Source organism: Mobula hypostoma, chromosome 7 (assembly GCF_963921235.1).
Source record: "Mobula hypostoma chromosome 7, sMobHyp1.1, whole genome shotgun sequence".
In the NCBI taxonomy this organism is placed as follows: domain Eukaryota; kingdom Metazoa; phylum Chordata; class Chondrichthyes; order Myliobatiformes; family Myliobatidae; genus Mobula; species Mobula hypostoma.
In genome coordinates, this window is record NC_086103.1 from 15,414,669 (window position 1) to 15,432,320 (window position 17,652).

The 17,652-nt window shown below is 46.4% G+C and overlaps 1 protein-coding gene across 1 annotated transcript in view; it reads right to left on the reverse strand.

Annotated features, from left to right (window-relative positions):
- LOC134349158 (TBC1 domain family member 9B-like) overlaps positions 1–15,716 on the reverse strand; it is an 82,534-nt gene extending 66,818 nt beyond the window's left edge. Inside the window, exons 1-2 of the mRNA XM_063053073.1 lie at positions 15,389–15,716; positions 1,696–1,806 (exon numbers count right to left, since the gene is read on the reverse strand). Coding sequence (XP_062909143.1) covers positions 1,696–1,806; positions 15,389–15,626 — 349 coding nt within the window. The 5' untranslated portion in view covers positions 15,627–15,716. The remainder of the gene's footprint in view (positions 1–1,695; positions 1,807–15,388) is intronic.
- Positions 15,717–17,652: the final 1,936 nt, after the last annotated feature.

Below are 17,652 nucleotides of genomic sequence, written 5' to 3' on the forward strand. Positions count from 1 at the left end.
GAAGGCCATGGAAGAAAGAAGAGCAGGGAGAGGAACCAGAGGGAGGTGACGGCCAGGCAAGGAGATCAGGTGAGAGAGGGAATAGGGGATGGGAAATGATGAAGGGTGGGTGGGGGTGGAGGCATTACCAGAAGTTCAAGAAATTGATGTTCATGCCATCAAGTTGGAGGCTACCCAAACAGAATATAAGGTGTTGTTCCTCCAACCTAAGTGTGACCTCATCACGACAGTGTAGGAGGCCATGGATGGACATATCAGAATGGGAATGGGAAGTGGAATTAAAATGGGTGGCCACTGGGAGATCCTGCTTGTTCTGGCAGACAGAGCATAGATGCTCGCGAAGCGGTCTCCCAATCTACATCGGGCCTCACCGATATACATGAGGCCACACCGGGAGCACCGAACACAGTACGTGATCCCAACAGATTCATAGGCAAAGTATCGCCTCACCTGGAAAGGCTGTTTGGGGCCTGAATGGTAGTGAGGGAGGAGATATAGCACTTGTTCCACTTGCAAGGATAAGTGCCAGGAGGGAGATCAGTGGGAAGGGATGAATGGACAGGGGAGTCACATAGGGAGTGATCCCTGTGGAAAGCAGAAAGTGTGGGGTGGGGGGAGGGAAAGATGTATTTGGTGGTGGGATCCCATTGGAGATGGTGGAAATTTTGGAGAGTTATATGCTGGACACGGAGGCTGGTGGGGTGGTAAGTGAGGACAAGAGGGACCCTATATCTGGTAGGGTGGCAGGAGGATGGAGTAAGAGCAGATGTGCGTGAAATAGAGGAGATGCGGTTGAGAGCAGAGTTGATGGTAGAGGAAGGGAAGCCCCTTCCTTTGAAAAATAGGATATCTCCTTCATTCTAGAATGAAAAGCCTCATCCTGAGAGCAAATGTAGTGGAGACGGAGGAATTGAGAGAAGGGAATGGGGTTTTTCGAAGTAACAGGGTGGAAAGAGGTATTGTCCCCCGTGAGTTTATAATAGACATCAGTGGATAAGCTGTCTCCAGAGGCAGACAGAGAGATCGAAAAAGGGAAGGGAAGTGTTGGAAATGGACCAGGTAAATTTGAGGAGAGGGTGGAAGTTGGAGACAGATTGGATGAAGTCGACGAGTTCAGCATTGGGAAGCAGCACCAATGCAGTGGTCAGTGTAGCACAGGAAAGTAGATATGAATTCAGTGGGACAGGAACAAGCTGAAACAATGGGTCTACCTGGATAAGCGGTAGGAAGTAGAAACAGGAGGTGCAGAGTGTGGGAACTATGAGCTTGGTGGCAGTGGATGGGAGATCCCCAAGAGTCAATAAGGTTGGTGATGGTGTGGGAGACAATGGCCTGGTGCTCCTTAGTGGGGTCCTGTTCGAGGGGTAAGTAAGAGGAGGTGTCTGAGAGCTGGCACTGGACCTCAGTACTCCAGAATGCTACACCTCCCTTATCTGTGGGTTAGAACGCTAGTATGTTGTGGGCATGCTTTGTTGGTTTCAGAAATATGGTGACACTTGCGGGCTGTTGTCAGCACGTGCTTGGACTGTGTGGGTCATGAACACAAATGACACATTTCTCTGTACGTTTCAATGTACACGTGACAAATAAAGCTAAACATAAATCCAAAGCTTACTTCCCAGATAATGCACATCTCCATGGTTACAGAACCTGTCTCTGCTTTCGTTCAGACCCTGTGTTTCACTCTGTACTTACCACACGCTATGTTCCAGTACACCTGGGACTCCTGGGTCTGATGCAGGATCCGATACGGAGCAACACGTGCGCTCGAGTCCAACACCACATCCAGCGTCCCCACTAGAAGCCCTGTCGGAGAAAATGAACATGATCAGTGACCTGCAGAGATACAGATCAGCTTTTTTATGTCATGTGTACATTGAAATATACAGTAAAACGTATCAATGACAACATGGCCCAAGGGTGTGCTGCTGGGGGCACACTTCCAGCACCAACAAAGCACGCCCACAACTCTCTAACCCTGACCCAAACGACTTTGGAAACCGCAGCCCGTGGAGGAGGTCACAAGGGAACATACAACCTCCTGAGAGACAGCAGTGGGAATTGAGCCCCAGTTCCTGGCACAGTAAAGCATTACACTAATCACTACGCTACCGTATTGACCCAACAACCTGACAGAGTCCAGGATAGTTTATCACTGTCACATGTACCGAGATATGGTGAAAAGCTTGTCTTACACACTGTTCATACAGATCAGATCATTACACAGTGCATTGAGGTAGAACAAGGTAAAACAATAACAGAACGCAGAATAAAGTGTCACAGTTACAGAGAAAGTGCAGTGCAGGCAGACAGTGAGGTGTAAGGTGCATCAAACAATCTTCATACATTAACCCTTTCATTCCTGCAATAATTCTTGTGAACCTCCTCTGGACCCTATCTGATGCCAGCTCATCTTTACTGAGAAAAGGGGCCCAAAACTGCTCGGAACACTCAGTGTCTTACAAAGCCTCACCAATACATCCTTGTTCTTATACTCTAGTCCTCTCGGAATGAATGCTAACACTGCATTTGCCTTCCTTACCGCCGACTCAACCTGCAGTTACACCACTCTGTGGGAGCTAGCTGTGCAGAGATATGTCAGCTGTGGAGATTTCCACACTTGGGCTGTGTTGTGCAGTCACTCAACAGTCCCAGACTGTGTGGTTGAAATCAGTCTCCCTTCATGAGTCAGCAACCTTAGGCACAGACACACTAACAATTGGTAGGTCTGATTTCCTTCTGTGAGTTAACATCACGACTGTCAGCACAGACACACCAACGGACTGGCAGGTCTTGTGATTGTGACTGTTTCCGCAGCAATGCTGCAGAAGGAACCGATTGTAGGGCAGACTGCCACATGGGCAGCTTTCCTCATCGCTTGGCTCCGTGAAGTTCGAGAGAAGCGCCCTCCCATCCCCCAAGTAACAAAGATACTGATACTGGAAGAGCCCAGTCTAGGGAAGTCCAACGTGATTAGGAGAGACCTGCTAGAGATCCCCAAGATCATGAAAGGTGTTGGGAAGATCTTTGTACTCTGTCTGGGTCCCGAAATTGGCCCATTAACATCAGTCACCAATAAATCTGTTCAGGAACCTGAGACCAAAGGGCACATCCTCAGAAAAGAGGGGCGTTCATTTAGAACAGAGATAAGGAAGGAATTTCTTTAGTCAGAGGGTGGTGAATCTGTGGAATTCATTGCCACAGATGGCTGTGGAGGCCAAATCACTGGGTATATTTAAAGCAGAGGTTGATAAGTTCTTGCTTAGTCGGGGTGTCAAAGGTTACAGGGAGAAGGCAGGAGAATGGGGTTAAATAGGTGAAAGGGTCACCACAACATTGTGGTCCGTAGGGCCCGCACTGTGCAGATCTGTTCTATATTCAATGAGAGGGAAAGTCAATCAGCCACGATCAGATGATGGAGAAGACTTGATGGGCTGAATGGACTCACTCGTTCTGCTCCTACATCTTGTGGTCAGCCTAACCATCAGGAGCGGGCGGATATGGAACCTGCTAGCCAGGAAAGCAGAGGTAGACAAAAGAGAGCCGAGATAAATTCCAAGTCAAAAGAAAACCCCACTGGAAAGCTGAAATCAAAGCCAGTAATTGTTGGAAGCATTCAACAGGTCAGGCAGCATCTGAAAGAAAAAACAAGCAGCTCTTTTCAACACAGCTGGGAAACAATTCGTCTCTCCACAGTGGCCGCCTGCCCTGCTGACCGAGCTTGACATTTCTTGAGCACCACACACAAACCCCACAGCAGTTTACAGATCACGGTTAAATCCCAATATCCTCTGTAAGGAGGTTGCATGTTCTCCCATAAACACTTGGCTTTCCTCTGGGGCTCCGCTTTCTGAAAAAGTACCGGGTAGGGTACTGGTCATTGTAAGTTGTCCCAAGATCAGGTTAGGGTCAAAGTGGGGGGTGTCAGGGGTTGCTTGGTGGCTCGGTTCAAAGGCCAGGAAGAGCCTGCTCCACTCTGTGCACATGAACTAAATTAAACATTTTAAATGCTGCAGGGCTCAGCAGGTCAGGCAGCATCTACGGACGGGAATGAATAGTGACGTTTCATCAGGACTAGACATGGGGCAGAAGCAGGACTCGAAAATGGGGGAGGGGAAGGAGGACCAACCAGTAAGTGATAGGTGAGACCAGGTGAGGGGGAAGGTGGGTAGGTGGGGGAGGGGGATGAGGTGAGACACTGGGAGATGATAGGTGAGACCAGGTGAGGGGGAAGGTGGGTGGGTTGGGAGGGGGATGAAGTGAGACACTGGGAGGTGATAGGTGAGACCAGGTGAGGGGGAAGGTGGGTGGGTGGGGAGGGGGATGAAGTGAGACACTGGGAGGTGATAGGTGAGACCAGGTGAGGGGGTAGGTGGGTGGGTGGGGATGAAGTGAGACATGAGAGGTGATAGGTGAGACCAGGTAAGGGGAAAGGTGGGTGGGTGGGGGAGGGGGGGATGAAGTGAGACACTGGGAGGTGACAGGTGAGACCAGGTGAGGGGGAAGGTGGGTGGGTGGAGAGGGGGGATGAAGCGAGACACTGGGAGGTGACAGGTGAGATCAGGTGAGGGGGAAGGTGGGTGGGTGGGGGAGGGGGATGAAGTGAGACACTGGGAGGTGATAGGTGAGACCAGGTGAGGGGGAAGGTGGGTGGGGGAGGGGGGATGAAGTGAGACACTGGGAGGTGACAGGTGAGACTAGGTGAGGGGGAAGGTGGGTGGGTGGGGAATGAGAGGAATGTGGGTGGTGTAAGGGGAAGAGGTGGTAAGTCAGAGTTGTACAGGAGGGAAACAGGCCCATCAGTCTGAGTCCACACACCATGAACCCACACATTTATATTGAACTCATCATATTCTCCTCACATTCCCCTTCACTGCCCTTAGATTTGACCCCTCACCCTCTGTGAGGGAGAATTTACCCAAACAACCCGAATGTCATTGAGATGTGGGAGACCCGGGGGAAGAAAAGGTTCCTGATTATTCAGGGTGTCAAGGGTTACGGGGAAAAGGCAGGGGAACGGGGTTGAGAGGGACAATAAATCAGCCATGATGGAATGGTGGCGCAGACTCAGTGGGCCGAATGGCCTGATTCTGGTCCTCTGTCCAGTGGTTACGGTCTGACCCACGTGATCACATGCCAACTGCACACCAACAGCACTGGAGCTGGGTTTCGAACCAGGGTCTCCAGAGCAGGAAGGCAGCCGCCCTTCCCACTGTGCTGCTATGGCTTTGACTTCTGATTGGCCCCAAAGAGATGAGGCTCGTGTAAGCAGACAATCCCACTTGCACTGAGTGCTGAGAGTTCCACAGACACACCACTCCAACTCGGACTCTCGCCTCCACTGTAACTGCTTCCTGAGAAACTGGCCACCAGCATTTATCTCCCATCCCTAAATGCCCCTGGAGAAGGTACAGAGGGACAGTGACCCTTCTTCTTTGACAACATGCTACACATGAGGCTGCTTAACAAGCTATGAGCCCATGGTATTACAGGCAAGATTCTAACATGGATAAAGCAGTGGCTGATTGACATGAGGCAAACAGTGGGAATAAAGGGAGTCTTTTCTGACTGGCTGCTGGTGACCAGTGGAGTTTCACAGGGGCCTGTGTTAGGACTGATTCCTTTTACATATTAATAATTTGGGTGATGGAATTGATGGCTTTGTTGCAAAGTTTGCAGATGATATGAAGATAGGTGGTGGGGCAGGTAGTTGTGAAGCAGTAGAGAGGCTACAGAAGGACTTACAGATTAGGAGAATGGGCAAAGAAATAAATGGAATACAGTGTTGGGAAGTGTATGGAAAGGGTACAGAGGAGATTTACCAGGATGCTGCCTGGTTTAGAGAGTATGCATTATGATCAGAGATTAAGGGAGCTAGGGCTTTACTCTTTGGAGAGAAGGAGGGTGAGAGGAGACATGATAGAGGTGTACAAGATAATAAGAGGAATAGATAGAGTGGATAGCCAGCGCCTCTTCCCAGGGCACCACTGCTCAATACAAGAGGACATGGCTTTAAGGTAAGGGGTGGGAAGTTCAAGGGGGATATTAGAGGAAGGTTTTTTACTCAGAGAGTGGTTGGTGCGTGGAATGCCCTGCCTGAGTCAGTGGTGGAGGCAGATACACTAGTGAAGTTTAAGAGACTACTATACAGGTATATGGAGGAATTTAAGGTGGGGGCTTATATGGGAGGCAGGGTTTGAGGGCCGGCACAACATTGTGGGCCGAAGGGCCTGTACTGTGCTGTACTATTCTATGTTCTATGGTCATGCATTTTAGCAGAAGAAGTGAAAGGACTGACTATTTTCTAAATGGAGAGAAAATACAAAAATCTGACTTGCAAAAGGACTTGGGAGTCCTTGGCAGGATTCCCTGAAGGTTAATTTGCAGGTTGAGTCCATGATGAGAAGTCAACTGCAATGTTGGCATTCACTTCAAGAGGACTAGAATATAAAAGCAAGGATGTAATGTTGAGACTTTATGAAGCACTGGTGAGCAGTTTTGGGGTGCTTATCTATGAAACTGGAGAGGATTCAAAGGAGGTTCATGAGAATGATTCCGGGAATGAATGGCTTGTCATATGAAGAGCGTTTGATAGCTGTGGGCCTGTACTCACAAGAATGAGGTGAAACCTCATTTTACACCTATTGAATGGTGAAAGGCCTTGATAGAGTGGATGTGGAGAGGATGTTTCCTATGATGGGAGAGTCTAAGACCAGAGAACGCAGCCTCAGAATAGAGGGGTGTCCTTTTAGAACGGAGACAAGGAATTTCTTTAGCCAGAGAGTGGTGAATCTGTGAAATTCTTTGCGACAGGCAACTGTGGAGGCCAAGTCTTTCTGTATATTTAAGGCAGAGGTTGATAAGATTCTTGATTGATCAGGGAGTGAAGGGATATGGGGAGAAGGCAGGAGACTGGGACTGAGGGATGATGATAAAATAGTGGAGGAGACTCAAAGGGCCAAATAGCTTAATTCTGCTCCTATATCTCATTGTCTTCTTAAACCCCGACCCAATGGTGAATCTGTGGAATTCACTGCCACAGACGGCTGTGGTGAGCCAAGTCACTGGGTATATTTAAAGTGAAGGTTGATAGGTTCTTGATTAGACAGGCTGTCAAAGGTTACAGGAAGAAGGCAGGGGAATGGGGTTGAAAGGAATAAAAACTACAGCCATGATGAAATAGCAGAGCAGACTCGATGGGCTGAATGGTCTAACTCTGCTCCTATGTCTTATGGATTCAGATTGAGGGTGAGAGATTGTTTCCAAGCCAGGACAGTGCACAACTTGGAGGGGAATCTGCAAGTGATGGTGCTGACCTCAGCCATCTGACACAACTTGCCCGGGGATTTATCACGCTGGGGCAAAAACCATTAGGCCAACTTAAATAAAATTTCTGCACTCAGAGAAACCTCCTTCAGATGTTGCCTGGATTAGAGAGCATGAGCTATAACAAGAGGCTGGACAAACAAGAGATTGTCTTCTGTGGTGCAGTGGAGGCTGAGGAGATCTGATGGAGGTTTATAAGATGATGAGAGTCATAGATGGAGTAGACAGACAGTACCTTTTCCCCAGGGGTTGAAATGTCCAATACTAGAGGGCATGCATTTCTGGAGAGAGGGGGTAATTTCAACTGGAATGTGAGGGGCAAGTTTTTTTACACACAGAGTGGTGGAATGTGCAGCCTGGGGTGGTGGTAGAGGCAGATACATTAGGGACTTCTGAAATACATTTAGATAGGCACATGGAGGTGAGAAAATGGAAGGATATGGACACTGCAGGCAGAAGGGATTAGGTCAGATGGCCGTCTGATTAGTAATTTAATTGGTTTGGAACAACACTATGGGTCGAAGGGCCTGCTCCTGAGCTATACTGGTCAATGTTCGATATCTGATGCAGACTGTCAGCATTGTCAACTGTTTTTAAACATGCATATTGTTGTGAAAATGTGCATCACTCACACCCTCCACTGTAAAAAAAGTGAAAATGTCTATCACTCACCCCCTCCACTGTCAACTATTGTGAAATTGTCCATCACTCACACCCCTGCACAATCAACTACTGTGAAAATGTCCATCACTCACACCCCTCCACTATCAACAACTGTGAAAATATCCATCACTCACACCCCTTCACTGTTAACTATTGTGAAATTGTCCATCACTCACACCCCTGCACAATCAACTACTGTGAAAATGTCCATCACTCACACCCCTCCACTATCAACAACTGTGAAAATATCCATCACTCACACCCCTTCACTGTTAACTATTGTGAAATTGTCCATCACTCACACCCTTCCACTGTCAACAATTTTGAAAATATCCATCACTCACACCCCTCCATTGCCAACGATTATGAAATTGTCTATCACTAACACCACTCCACTGTCAACGGTTGTGAAAATGTCCATCACTCACACCCCTCCACTGTCAATATAACCATATAACATATATACCATATAATAATTACAGCACGGAAACCGGCCATCTCAGCCCTTCTAGTTTGTGCCGAACTCTTACTCTCACCTAGTCCCACTGACCTGCACTCAGCCCATAACCCTCCATTCCTTTCCTGTCCATATCGCTATCCAATTTAACTTCGACAACATCGAACCTGCCTCAACCACTTCTGCTGGAAGCTCGTTCCACACAGCTACCACTCTCTGAGTAAAGAAGTTCTCCCTCATGTTACCCTTAAACTTTCGTCCTTTAACTCTCAACTCATGTCCTCTTATTTGAATCTCCCCCACTCTCAATAGAAAAAGCCTATCCACATCAACTCTATCTATCTCCCTCATAATTTTAAATACCTCTATCAAGTCCCCCCTCAACCTTCTATGCTCCAAAGAATAAAGACCCAACTTGTTCAACCTTTCTCTGTAACTTAGGAGATGAAACCAGGTAACATTCTCGTAAATCTTCTCTGTACTCTCTCTATTTTGTTGACATCTTTCCTATAATTTGGTGACCAAAACTGTACACAATACTCCAAACTTGGCCTTACCAATCCCTTGTACAATTTCAACATTACATCCCAACTCCTATACTCAATACTCTGATTTATAAAGGCCAGCATACCAAAAGCTTTCTTCACCACCCTATCCACATGAGATTCCACCTTCAGGGAACTACACCATTATCCCTAGATCCCTCTGTTCTACTGCATTCCTCAATGCCCTACCACTTACCATGTATGTCCTATTTTGATTAGTCCTACCAAAATGTAGCAACTCACATTTATCAGCATTAAACTCTATCTGCCATCTTTCAGCCTACTCTTCTAACCGGCCTAAATCTCTCTGCAAGCTTTGAAAACCTACTTCATTATCCACATCTCCACCTATCTTCGTATCATCTGCATACTTACTCATCCAATTTGCCACCCCATCATCCAGATCATTAATATACATGACAAACAACATTGGACCCAGTACAGATCCCTGAGGCATACCACTAGTCACCGGCCTCCAATCTGACGAACAGTTATCCACCACTACTCTCTGGCGTCTCCCATCCAACCACTGCTGAATCCATTTTACTACTTCAATATTAATACCTGACGATTGAACCTTCCTAACCAACCTTCCGTGTGGAACCTTGTCAAAGTCCTTACTGAAGTCCATATAGACAACATCCACCACTTTACCCTCATTAACTTTCCTAGTAAACTCTACAAAAAATTCAGTAAAATTTGTCAAACATGAACTTCCACGTATAATTCCATGTTGACTGCTCCTAATCAGACCCTGCCTATCCAGATAATTATATATACCATCTCTAAGAATACTTTCCATCAATTTACCCACCACTGACGTCAAACTCACAGGTCGATAATTGCTAGGTTTACTCTTAGAACCCTTTTTAAACAATGGAACAACATGAGCAATACGCCAACCCTCTGGCACCATCCCCGTTTCTAATGACATTTGAAATATTTCTGTCAGAGCCCCTGCTGTTTCTACACTAACTTCCCTCAAGATCCTAGGGAATATCCTGTCCTGTCCTGGAGACTTAACACTTTTATATTCCTTAAAAGTGCCAGTACTTCCTCTTCTTTAATCATCATAGTTTCCATAACTACCCTACTTATTTCCCTTACCTTACACAATTCAATATCCTTCTTTGTGAATACCGAAGAAAAGAAGTTGTTCAAAATCTCCCCCATCTCTTTTGGCTCCACACATAGCCGTCCACTCTGATTCTCCAAGGGACCAATTTTATCCCTCACTATCCTTCTGCTATTTATGTAACTGTAGAAACCCTTTGGATTTATTTTCACCTTACTTGCCAAAGCAACATCATATCTTCTTTCAGCTTTTCTATCTTAAGATCCTTTTTACATTCTTTATATTCCTCAAGCACCTCACTTACTCCAAGCTGCCTATATTTATTGTAGATCTCTCTCTTTTTCTGAACCAAATTTCCAATATCCCTTGAAAACCATGGCTCTCTCAAACTTTTAACCTTTCCTTTCATCCTAACAGGAACATAAAGTTTCTGTACCCTCAAAATTTCACCTTTAAATGACCTCCATTTCTCTATTACATCTTTCCCATAAAACAAATTGTCCCAATCCACTCCTTCTAAATCCTTTCACATCTCTTCAAAGTTAGCCTTTCTCCCATCAAAAATCTCAAACCTGGGTCCAGTCCTATCTTTCTCCATAATTATATTGAAACTAATGGCATTGTGATCACTGGACCCGAAGTGCTCCCCAACACATACCTCCGTCACCTGACCTATCTCATTCCCTAACAGGAGATCCAACACTGCCCCTTCTCTAGTTGGTACCTCTGTGTATTGCTGCAAAAAAACTATCCTGCACACATTTTACAAACTCCAAACCATCCAGCCCTTTTACAGTATGGGCTTCCCAGTCTATGGGTGAAAAATTAAAATCTCCCACAATCACAACCTTGTGCTTACTACAAATATCTGCTATCTCCTTACAAATTTGCTCATCCAATTCTCGCTCCCCATTAGGTGGTCTATAATACACCCCTATAAGCATTACTACACCTTCCCCATTCCTCAATTCCACCCGAATAGCCTCCCTGGACGAGTCCACTAATCTATCCCGACAGAGGACCGCTGGTATGTTTTCTCTGACAGGCAATGCAACACCTCCCCCTCTTGCCCCTCCGATTCTATCACACCTGAAGCAACGAAATCCAGGAATATTTAGTTGCCAATCACACCCCTCCTGCAACCATGTTTCACTAATAGCTACCACATCATATTTCCAGGTATCAATCCATGCTCTAAACTCATCCACCTTTCTTACAATGCTCCTAGCATTAAAATAAATGCATTTAAGAAACTCTCCACCTCCCACTCTCTGTTTATACTTAATGGAGCAAACAACTTTGTTATCTTTTTCTTCCTTATCACCTACATCTTTGGTCTGAGCACTCCCATTCTCTGTCCCCTGCCTATCCTCCCTCACACTCTGTCTACTAGCTTTCTCTATTTGTGAACTAACCTCCTCTCTCCTGGTCTCTTTAATTTGATTCCCACCCCCCAACCATTCTAGTTTAAAGTCACCTCAGTAGCCTTCACAAATCTCCCCGCCAGGATATTGGTCCCCCTAGGATTCAAGTGTAACCCGTCCTTTTTGTACAGGTCACACCTGCGCCAAAAGGGGTCCAGTGATCCAGAAACTTGAATCTCTGCCCCCTGTTCCAATCGCTCAGCCACGCAATTATCCTCCACCTCATCGCATTCCTCCTCTCACTGTTGCGTGGCACAGGCAGTAATCCCGAGATTACCACCTTTGCGGTCCTTCTTCTCCAACTCCCAATATTCTCCTTTCAGGACCTCTTCCCTTTTCCTACCTATGTCATTGGTACCTATATGTACCACGACCTCTGGCTCCTCACCCTCCCACTTCAGGATATCTTGGACGCGATCAGAAACATCCCGGACCCTGGCACCAGGGAGGCAAACTACCATCTGGGTCTCCGGACTGCGTCCACAGAATCACCTATCTGACCCCCTTACTATCGAGCCAAGGGCCTCTGAAGCACCTGAATATAACTCCCTCTGAGGAGCTGTTGCACTTTAATTCTGGTTATAAGTTCCTGTTATCGTTCTGGCTCAATACAGTGTTTGTATTGAATGAAGCTGTATGGTTGGCTGGCAGTTTTTCACTGGGTTACCCCGCGTCTCCAATGAACACTGAAAACTTTTCCTGTGCAAAGTTACGGAATTAAGTCTCATCCCCTGGACCTTGCCTCCATTTCTCGCTACCTTGGTGAAGCAGACAAGTGCTCTCTCACCTTGACACGTACCACCAAACTCACAGGGCAGCTTCTACCCCACTGCTATCAGACCCCCTAGAACGACAAGATGGACTCTTAACCTCTCAATCTACCTCGTTATGTCCTTGCACCTTATTGTCTGCCTGCACTGCACTCTCTCTGTAACTGTGACACTTTATTCTGAACTCTGTTCTTGTTTTCCCTTGTTCTCCCTCAATGCACTGTGTAATGCTCTGATCTGCAGGAACAGCGGGCAAGACAAGCTTTTCACCGTATCTCAGTACCGTCAACAGAAAACCAATTCAATTCCCTCCATGCTCCTTCAGCGGACATGGCACACAGACATGCTCCCTCACAAACTGAGACAGTCACCCACATGTTCAACTCCATTTTGCCGTTGAAAGATTGAGACAAATGCAGAAGGATAGTGGGAGTTTCAGCGCCGACGACTTTCCCTTGATTGTGGCCAGAGGCGGATCCTGTGCGCGGCCTTTCACTGCGTAGCTTGCTATGGTAGGCCGATACTGTACCTATATAAAGTATTCACCCCACCCCGGAAGCTTTCATGTTTTATTGTTTTAAAACATCGAACTGCAGTAGACCGAATGAGTGAATGTGCTTTTTGACACTGATCAACAGAAAAAGATAACTTCATGTCAAAGTGAAAATAGATCTCTACAAAGTGATCGAAATTAATTACAAATATAAAACACAAAATAATTGATTGCATAAGTATTCACCCCCTTTAAGATGACACACTAAATCATCACTGGAGCAGCCAACTGGTTTTAGAAGTCACATAATTATTTAAATGGAGATCACCAGTGTGCATTTGAGATGTTTCAATCAATTGTAGTAAAAATACTCCTGTATCTGGAAGGTCCAACTGCTGGTGTGCCAGTATCCTGGCACAAACTACACCATGAAGACAAAAGAACACTCCAAGCAACTCCACAAAAAGGTTATTGAAAAGCACAAGTCAGGAGATGGATACAAGAACATTTCCAAGTCACTGAATATCCCCTGGAGTACAATTAAGTCAATCATCAAGAAATGGAAAGAATATGACACAGCTGTAAATCTGCCCAGAGCAGGCCATCCTCAAAAACTGAGTGACCGTGCAAGAAGGGGACTAGTGAGAGAGGACACCAGGAGACCTATGACAACTCTGGAGGAGTTACAAGCTTCAGTGGCTGAGAAGGGAGAGACTGTGCATACAACAACTGTTGCCCGGGTGCTTCACCAGTTGCAGCTTTATGGGAGACTGGCAAAGAGAAAACCACTGTTGGGAGAAAAAGACTCAAACTCTTGGCTGGAATTTGCCGGAAGGCATGAGGGAAACTCTGAAGTCAGCTGGAAAAAGGTTCTAGGGTCTGATGAAACCAAAATTGAGCTTTTTGGCCATTAGACTAAACACTATGTTTGGTGCAAACCAAACACCGCACATCATTGTAAACACACCATCCCTACCGTGAGGCATGGTGGTGGCTGCATCATGCTGTGGGGATGCTTCACTGCAGCAGGCCCGGGAAGGCTTGTGAAGGTAGAGGGTAAAATGAATGCAGCAAAATACAGGGAAATCGGGAAATTCTGAAGGAAAACCTAATGCAGTCTGCAAGAGAACTGTGACTTGGAGAAAAACTTTTCCCCAGCAAGGCAATGAAGCTGAAGCTACACAGGAATACCTTAAAAACAACAAAGTTAATGTCCTGGAGTGGCCAAGTCAGAGTCCAGGCCTCAATCCAATTGAAAATTTGTCGCTGGATGTGAAAAGGAGCTGTTTACTCATGATCCCCATGCAATCTGACAGAGCTTGAGCAGTTTTGTAAAGAATGGGGAGAAACTGCAGTGTCCAGATGGGCAAAGCTGATAGAGACCTATCCACACAGACTCAAGGCTGTAATTGCTGCCAAAGGTGCATCTACTAAATACTGACTTGAAGGGGCTTAGTAATTATGTAACCAATTATTGTGCTTAATAATTGTAATTAATTTCGATCACTTTGTAGAGATCGGTTTTCACTTTGACATGAAAAAGTATTTTTCTGTTCATCAGTATTTTTAAAAAAGCCAAATTAAATCCACATTGATTCAATGTTGTAAAACAAAACATGAAAACTTTTTATAGGCACTGTAGGCCTCTCTGCCTCATGTGGCAACCCTTTCTTTGGATGGATGTCAGTGATATCATAGAATGCTATGATGGTTCTGCTTTTATGGATTGGACTATTGTGTTTATGGACTGTGGTCTTTTTCAGACTCATGGTTTTTAATATTCTGTGTGTTTATTGTAAATAGCCCATTCCGTTTCCATTTTGTTGTGCAAGGGGAGGGGTTGGATTGTATTTTGGGGTCGATGTTCCTTTTTGTGTGGGGGAGAGACGGAGTTTTGGGAGCATTGGTGATTGGGATGTCATCTTTTTTTCTTGTGCAGTGGGTTTGATGTTTATCTCTGAATTTTCCTGTACGTTCTTTGATTCGTAGGCGTAGCTATCTGGAGAAAACACATTTCAGGGTTGTTATACAAGTTTTAATAATAAATGAACCTTTGAACACTGCCACATTCACACCCGCTCTCACGCGTTGCCACACATCCTCAGACACACACACTGACACACTCACACCCACGTTGCCACACACTGACACACAATGACGCAAAGACACATACAAAGCTTTTAAACGGATAATAAACAGGGTGCAGAATGCAGATCGATATGAAAACATGGACAACCCGTCCACTACCGGAAAAGCTGCCAACGCAGAGACCGGGAGCAACTCGTGGACTCTCGGAAAGTCAGAAAACATCCCAAAACCACCTTTACTGATGGGGGGGAGAAAATTAAAGCCTGCAGACAATGGCTAAATTAATTAGTTAGCAATTAACCTGCAGAAGAGCCGTATGCAGGGGACAGCAGAATTTGCAATAACTCCGCAATTCGTTGCAAAAACACCCAAAGACGCGAAAACACTAGGACGAAATGTTTTTCTGAGGACAACGTTATCAAAACTGAATGTGGGTCCCGCCCCACGCACGAAGCCATTCGCCAGCTGCGGCGACCCTCGCAATGTGATTGGCCAGCCGCCGCTGTCAATCAGGCGCGACGCCTAACCTCGGGACCCAGTTGCTCACCGGCAAGTCCGCCGCCGCGGCCGTGGCCCTTACGCCGCTGCAGAACGAAGAACGGGTTGGCCCGCTCGGTCACCCACAGCGCGTTCGCCAGCAGCACCTCCTCGGGGCTCAGCCACATCCTGCCGCGGAACGGAGAGAGACCAGCTGGGCACGGAGGGTCCCGCTGCGCCGCTCGCTCCCTGTCCCCGGGCCAGGCCGACGCAGTCCGACTGCGGGGCGGAGACAGTGCGCTGCGCATGTCCGGGACCGGACCGGAGCCGGGCCCGGGACCGGGGCGGGTGACGTCGGGGAGGGGGTTGTAGTTGGTCTCTTGAAAGCTTGTCTTGTAGACTGTTTATGCAGATTAATAATTACAGCGCATTCAAGATTGTTTAATATAATTTCTAAGTTAATTTATTATCAAAGTACGTATATGTCACCATTTATAACGGACTTAAAATTTCTTGGGGGCATTCATAGTAAATAGAAGGAAACATAATAAATTCAATGAAAACCGCACACGACAGAAAACCAATGTTCAAAATGCAAACTCTGCAAATTCAAAAAAGAACAATAAATAAGATACACACACACACACACACACACACACACACACACACACGTCCTTGAAAGTGAGTCCATAGGTTGTGGGAACATTTCAGTGATGGGGTGAGTGAAGTTATCCCCTCTAGTTCAAGAGCCTGATGGCTGAGGGATAATAACTGTTCCTGAACCTGGTGGTGAGAGTCCTGAGGCTCCTGAATCTTCTCGCTGATGGCAGCAGTGAGAAGAGAGCATGTCCTGGGTGGTGGGGGTTCCTTATAAACTCTTGGTGCACAAATATATCAGTGCTGTCCCAATTCTGCTGACCAGACTTAGAATATCTCACAGTTGAGTGCATGGCGGTCCTTTTTACTCACCACGGGAGTTCTCTGGGGTCATTTTGGTAACAGTACACATTCCACCTCAGGCCAATGTCCATCAGGCTTTAGATGATTTGAGCAATGGGATCAACATGAACAAAACACTGCATCCTAAAGCCTTCTCCATTGTTTTGGGAGATTTTAACCAGGCCGTCTGAAAAAAATTACTAAGTAATTACCATCAACAGATCACTTGCAATACTAGAGGAAACAATACACTGGGTCATTGCTACACCACAATCGAGAATGCCTACCGTGCTATTCCACGCCCTCACTTCGGGAAGTCTGATCACCTGGCTGTACTTCTACTCCCTGAGTATAGGCAGAGACTGAAGACTGCAGCACCAGCAGTGAGGACCAAGACGATATGGATAAGGGAAGAACAGGAGCGCCTACAGGACTGCTTTGAATCGGTAGACTGGACTGTATTCAGGGATTTATCTTCGAACCTGGATGAGTATGCTGCAGTTGTTACCGACTTCATTAAACCTGTGTGGATGAGTGTGTGCCTACAAAGACTTACTGTACATTCCCAAACCAAAAGCTGTGGATGAACCAGGAGGTACGTTGTCTGTTGAAGGCTAGACCTGTGGAATTCAAGTCTGACAACCCAGGTCTGTACCAGAAAACAGGTATGCTTTGCGGAGGGCTATTTCAAGGGTGAAGAGACAAATTCAAGTGAGGTTGGAGGCAACATCGGATGTACGACAGCTCTGGCAGGGTTTGCAAGACATTACTTCCTAGAAAGTGAAACCCAATAGCATGAATGATAGCAATGCTTCACTACCAGGTGAACTCAACGCCTTCTATGCTCGCTTTGAAAGGGAGAATGTAACTACAGCTGTGAAGATCCTTGCTGCACCTGATGACCCTGTGATCTCCGTCTCAGAGGCCGATGTTAGGCTGCCTTTAAAGAGAGTAAACTCTTGCAAGGCAGAAGGTCCCGATGGAGTACCTGGTAAGGCTCTGAAAACCTGTGCCAACCAACTAGCGGAAGTATTCAAGGACAATTTCAACCTCTCACTGCTACGGGCGGAAGTTCCCACTTGCTTCAAAAAGGCAACAATTATACCAGTGCCTAAGAATAATAATGTGGGCTGCCTTAATGACTATCGCCCAGTAGTACTCACATCGACAGTGATGAAATGCTTTGCGAGGTTGGTCATGACTAGACTGAACTCCTGCCTCAGCAAGGACCTGGACCCATTGCAATTTGCCTATCGTCACAATAGGTCAATGACAGTTGCAATCTCCATGGCTCTTCACATGGCTTTAGACCACCTGGACAACACAAACACCTATGTCAGGATGCTGTTCATCGAGTATAGTTCAACATTTAATACCAACATTCTCATAATCCTG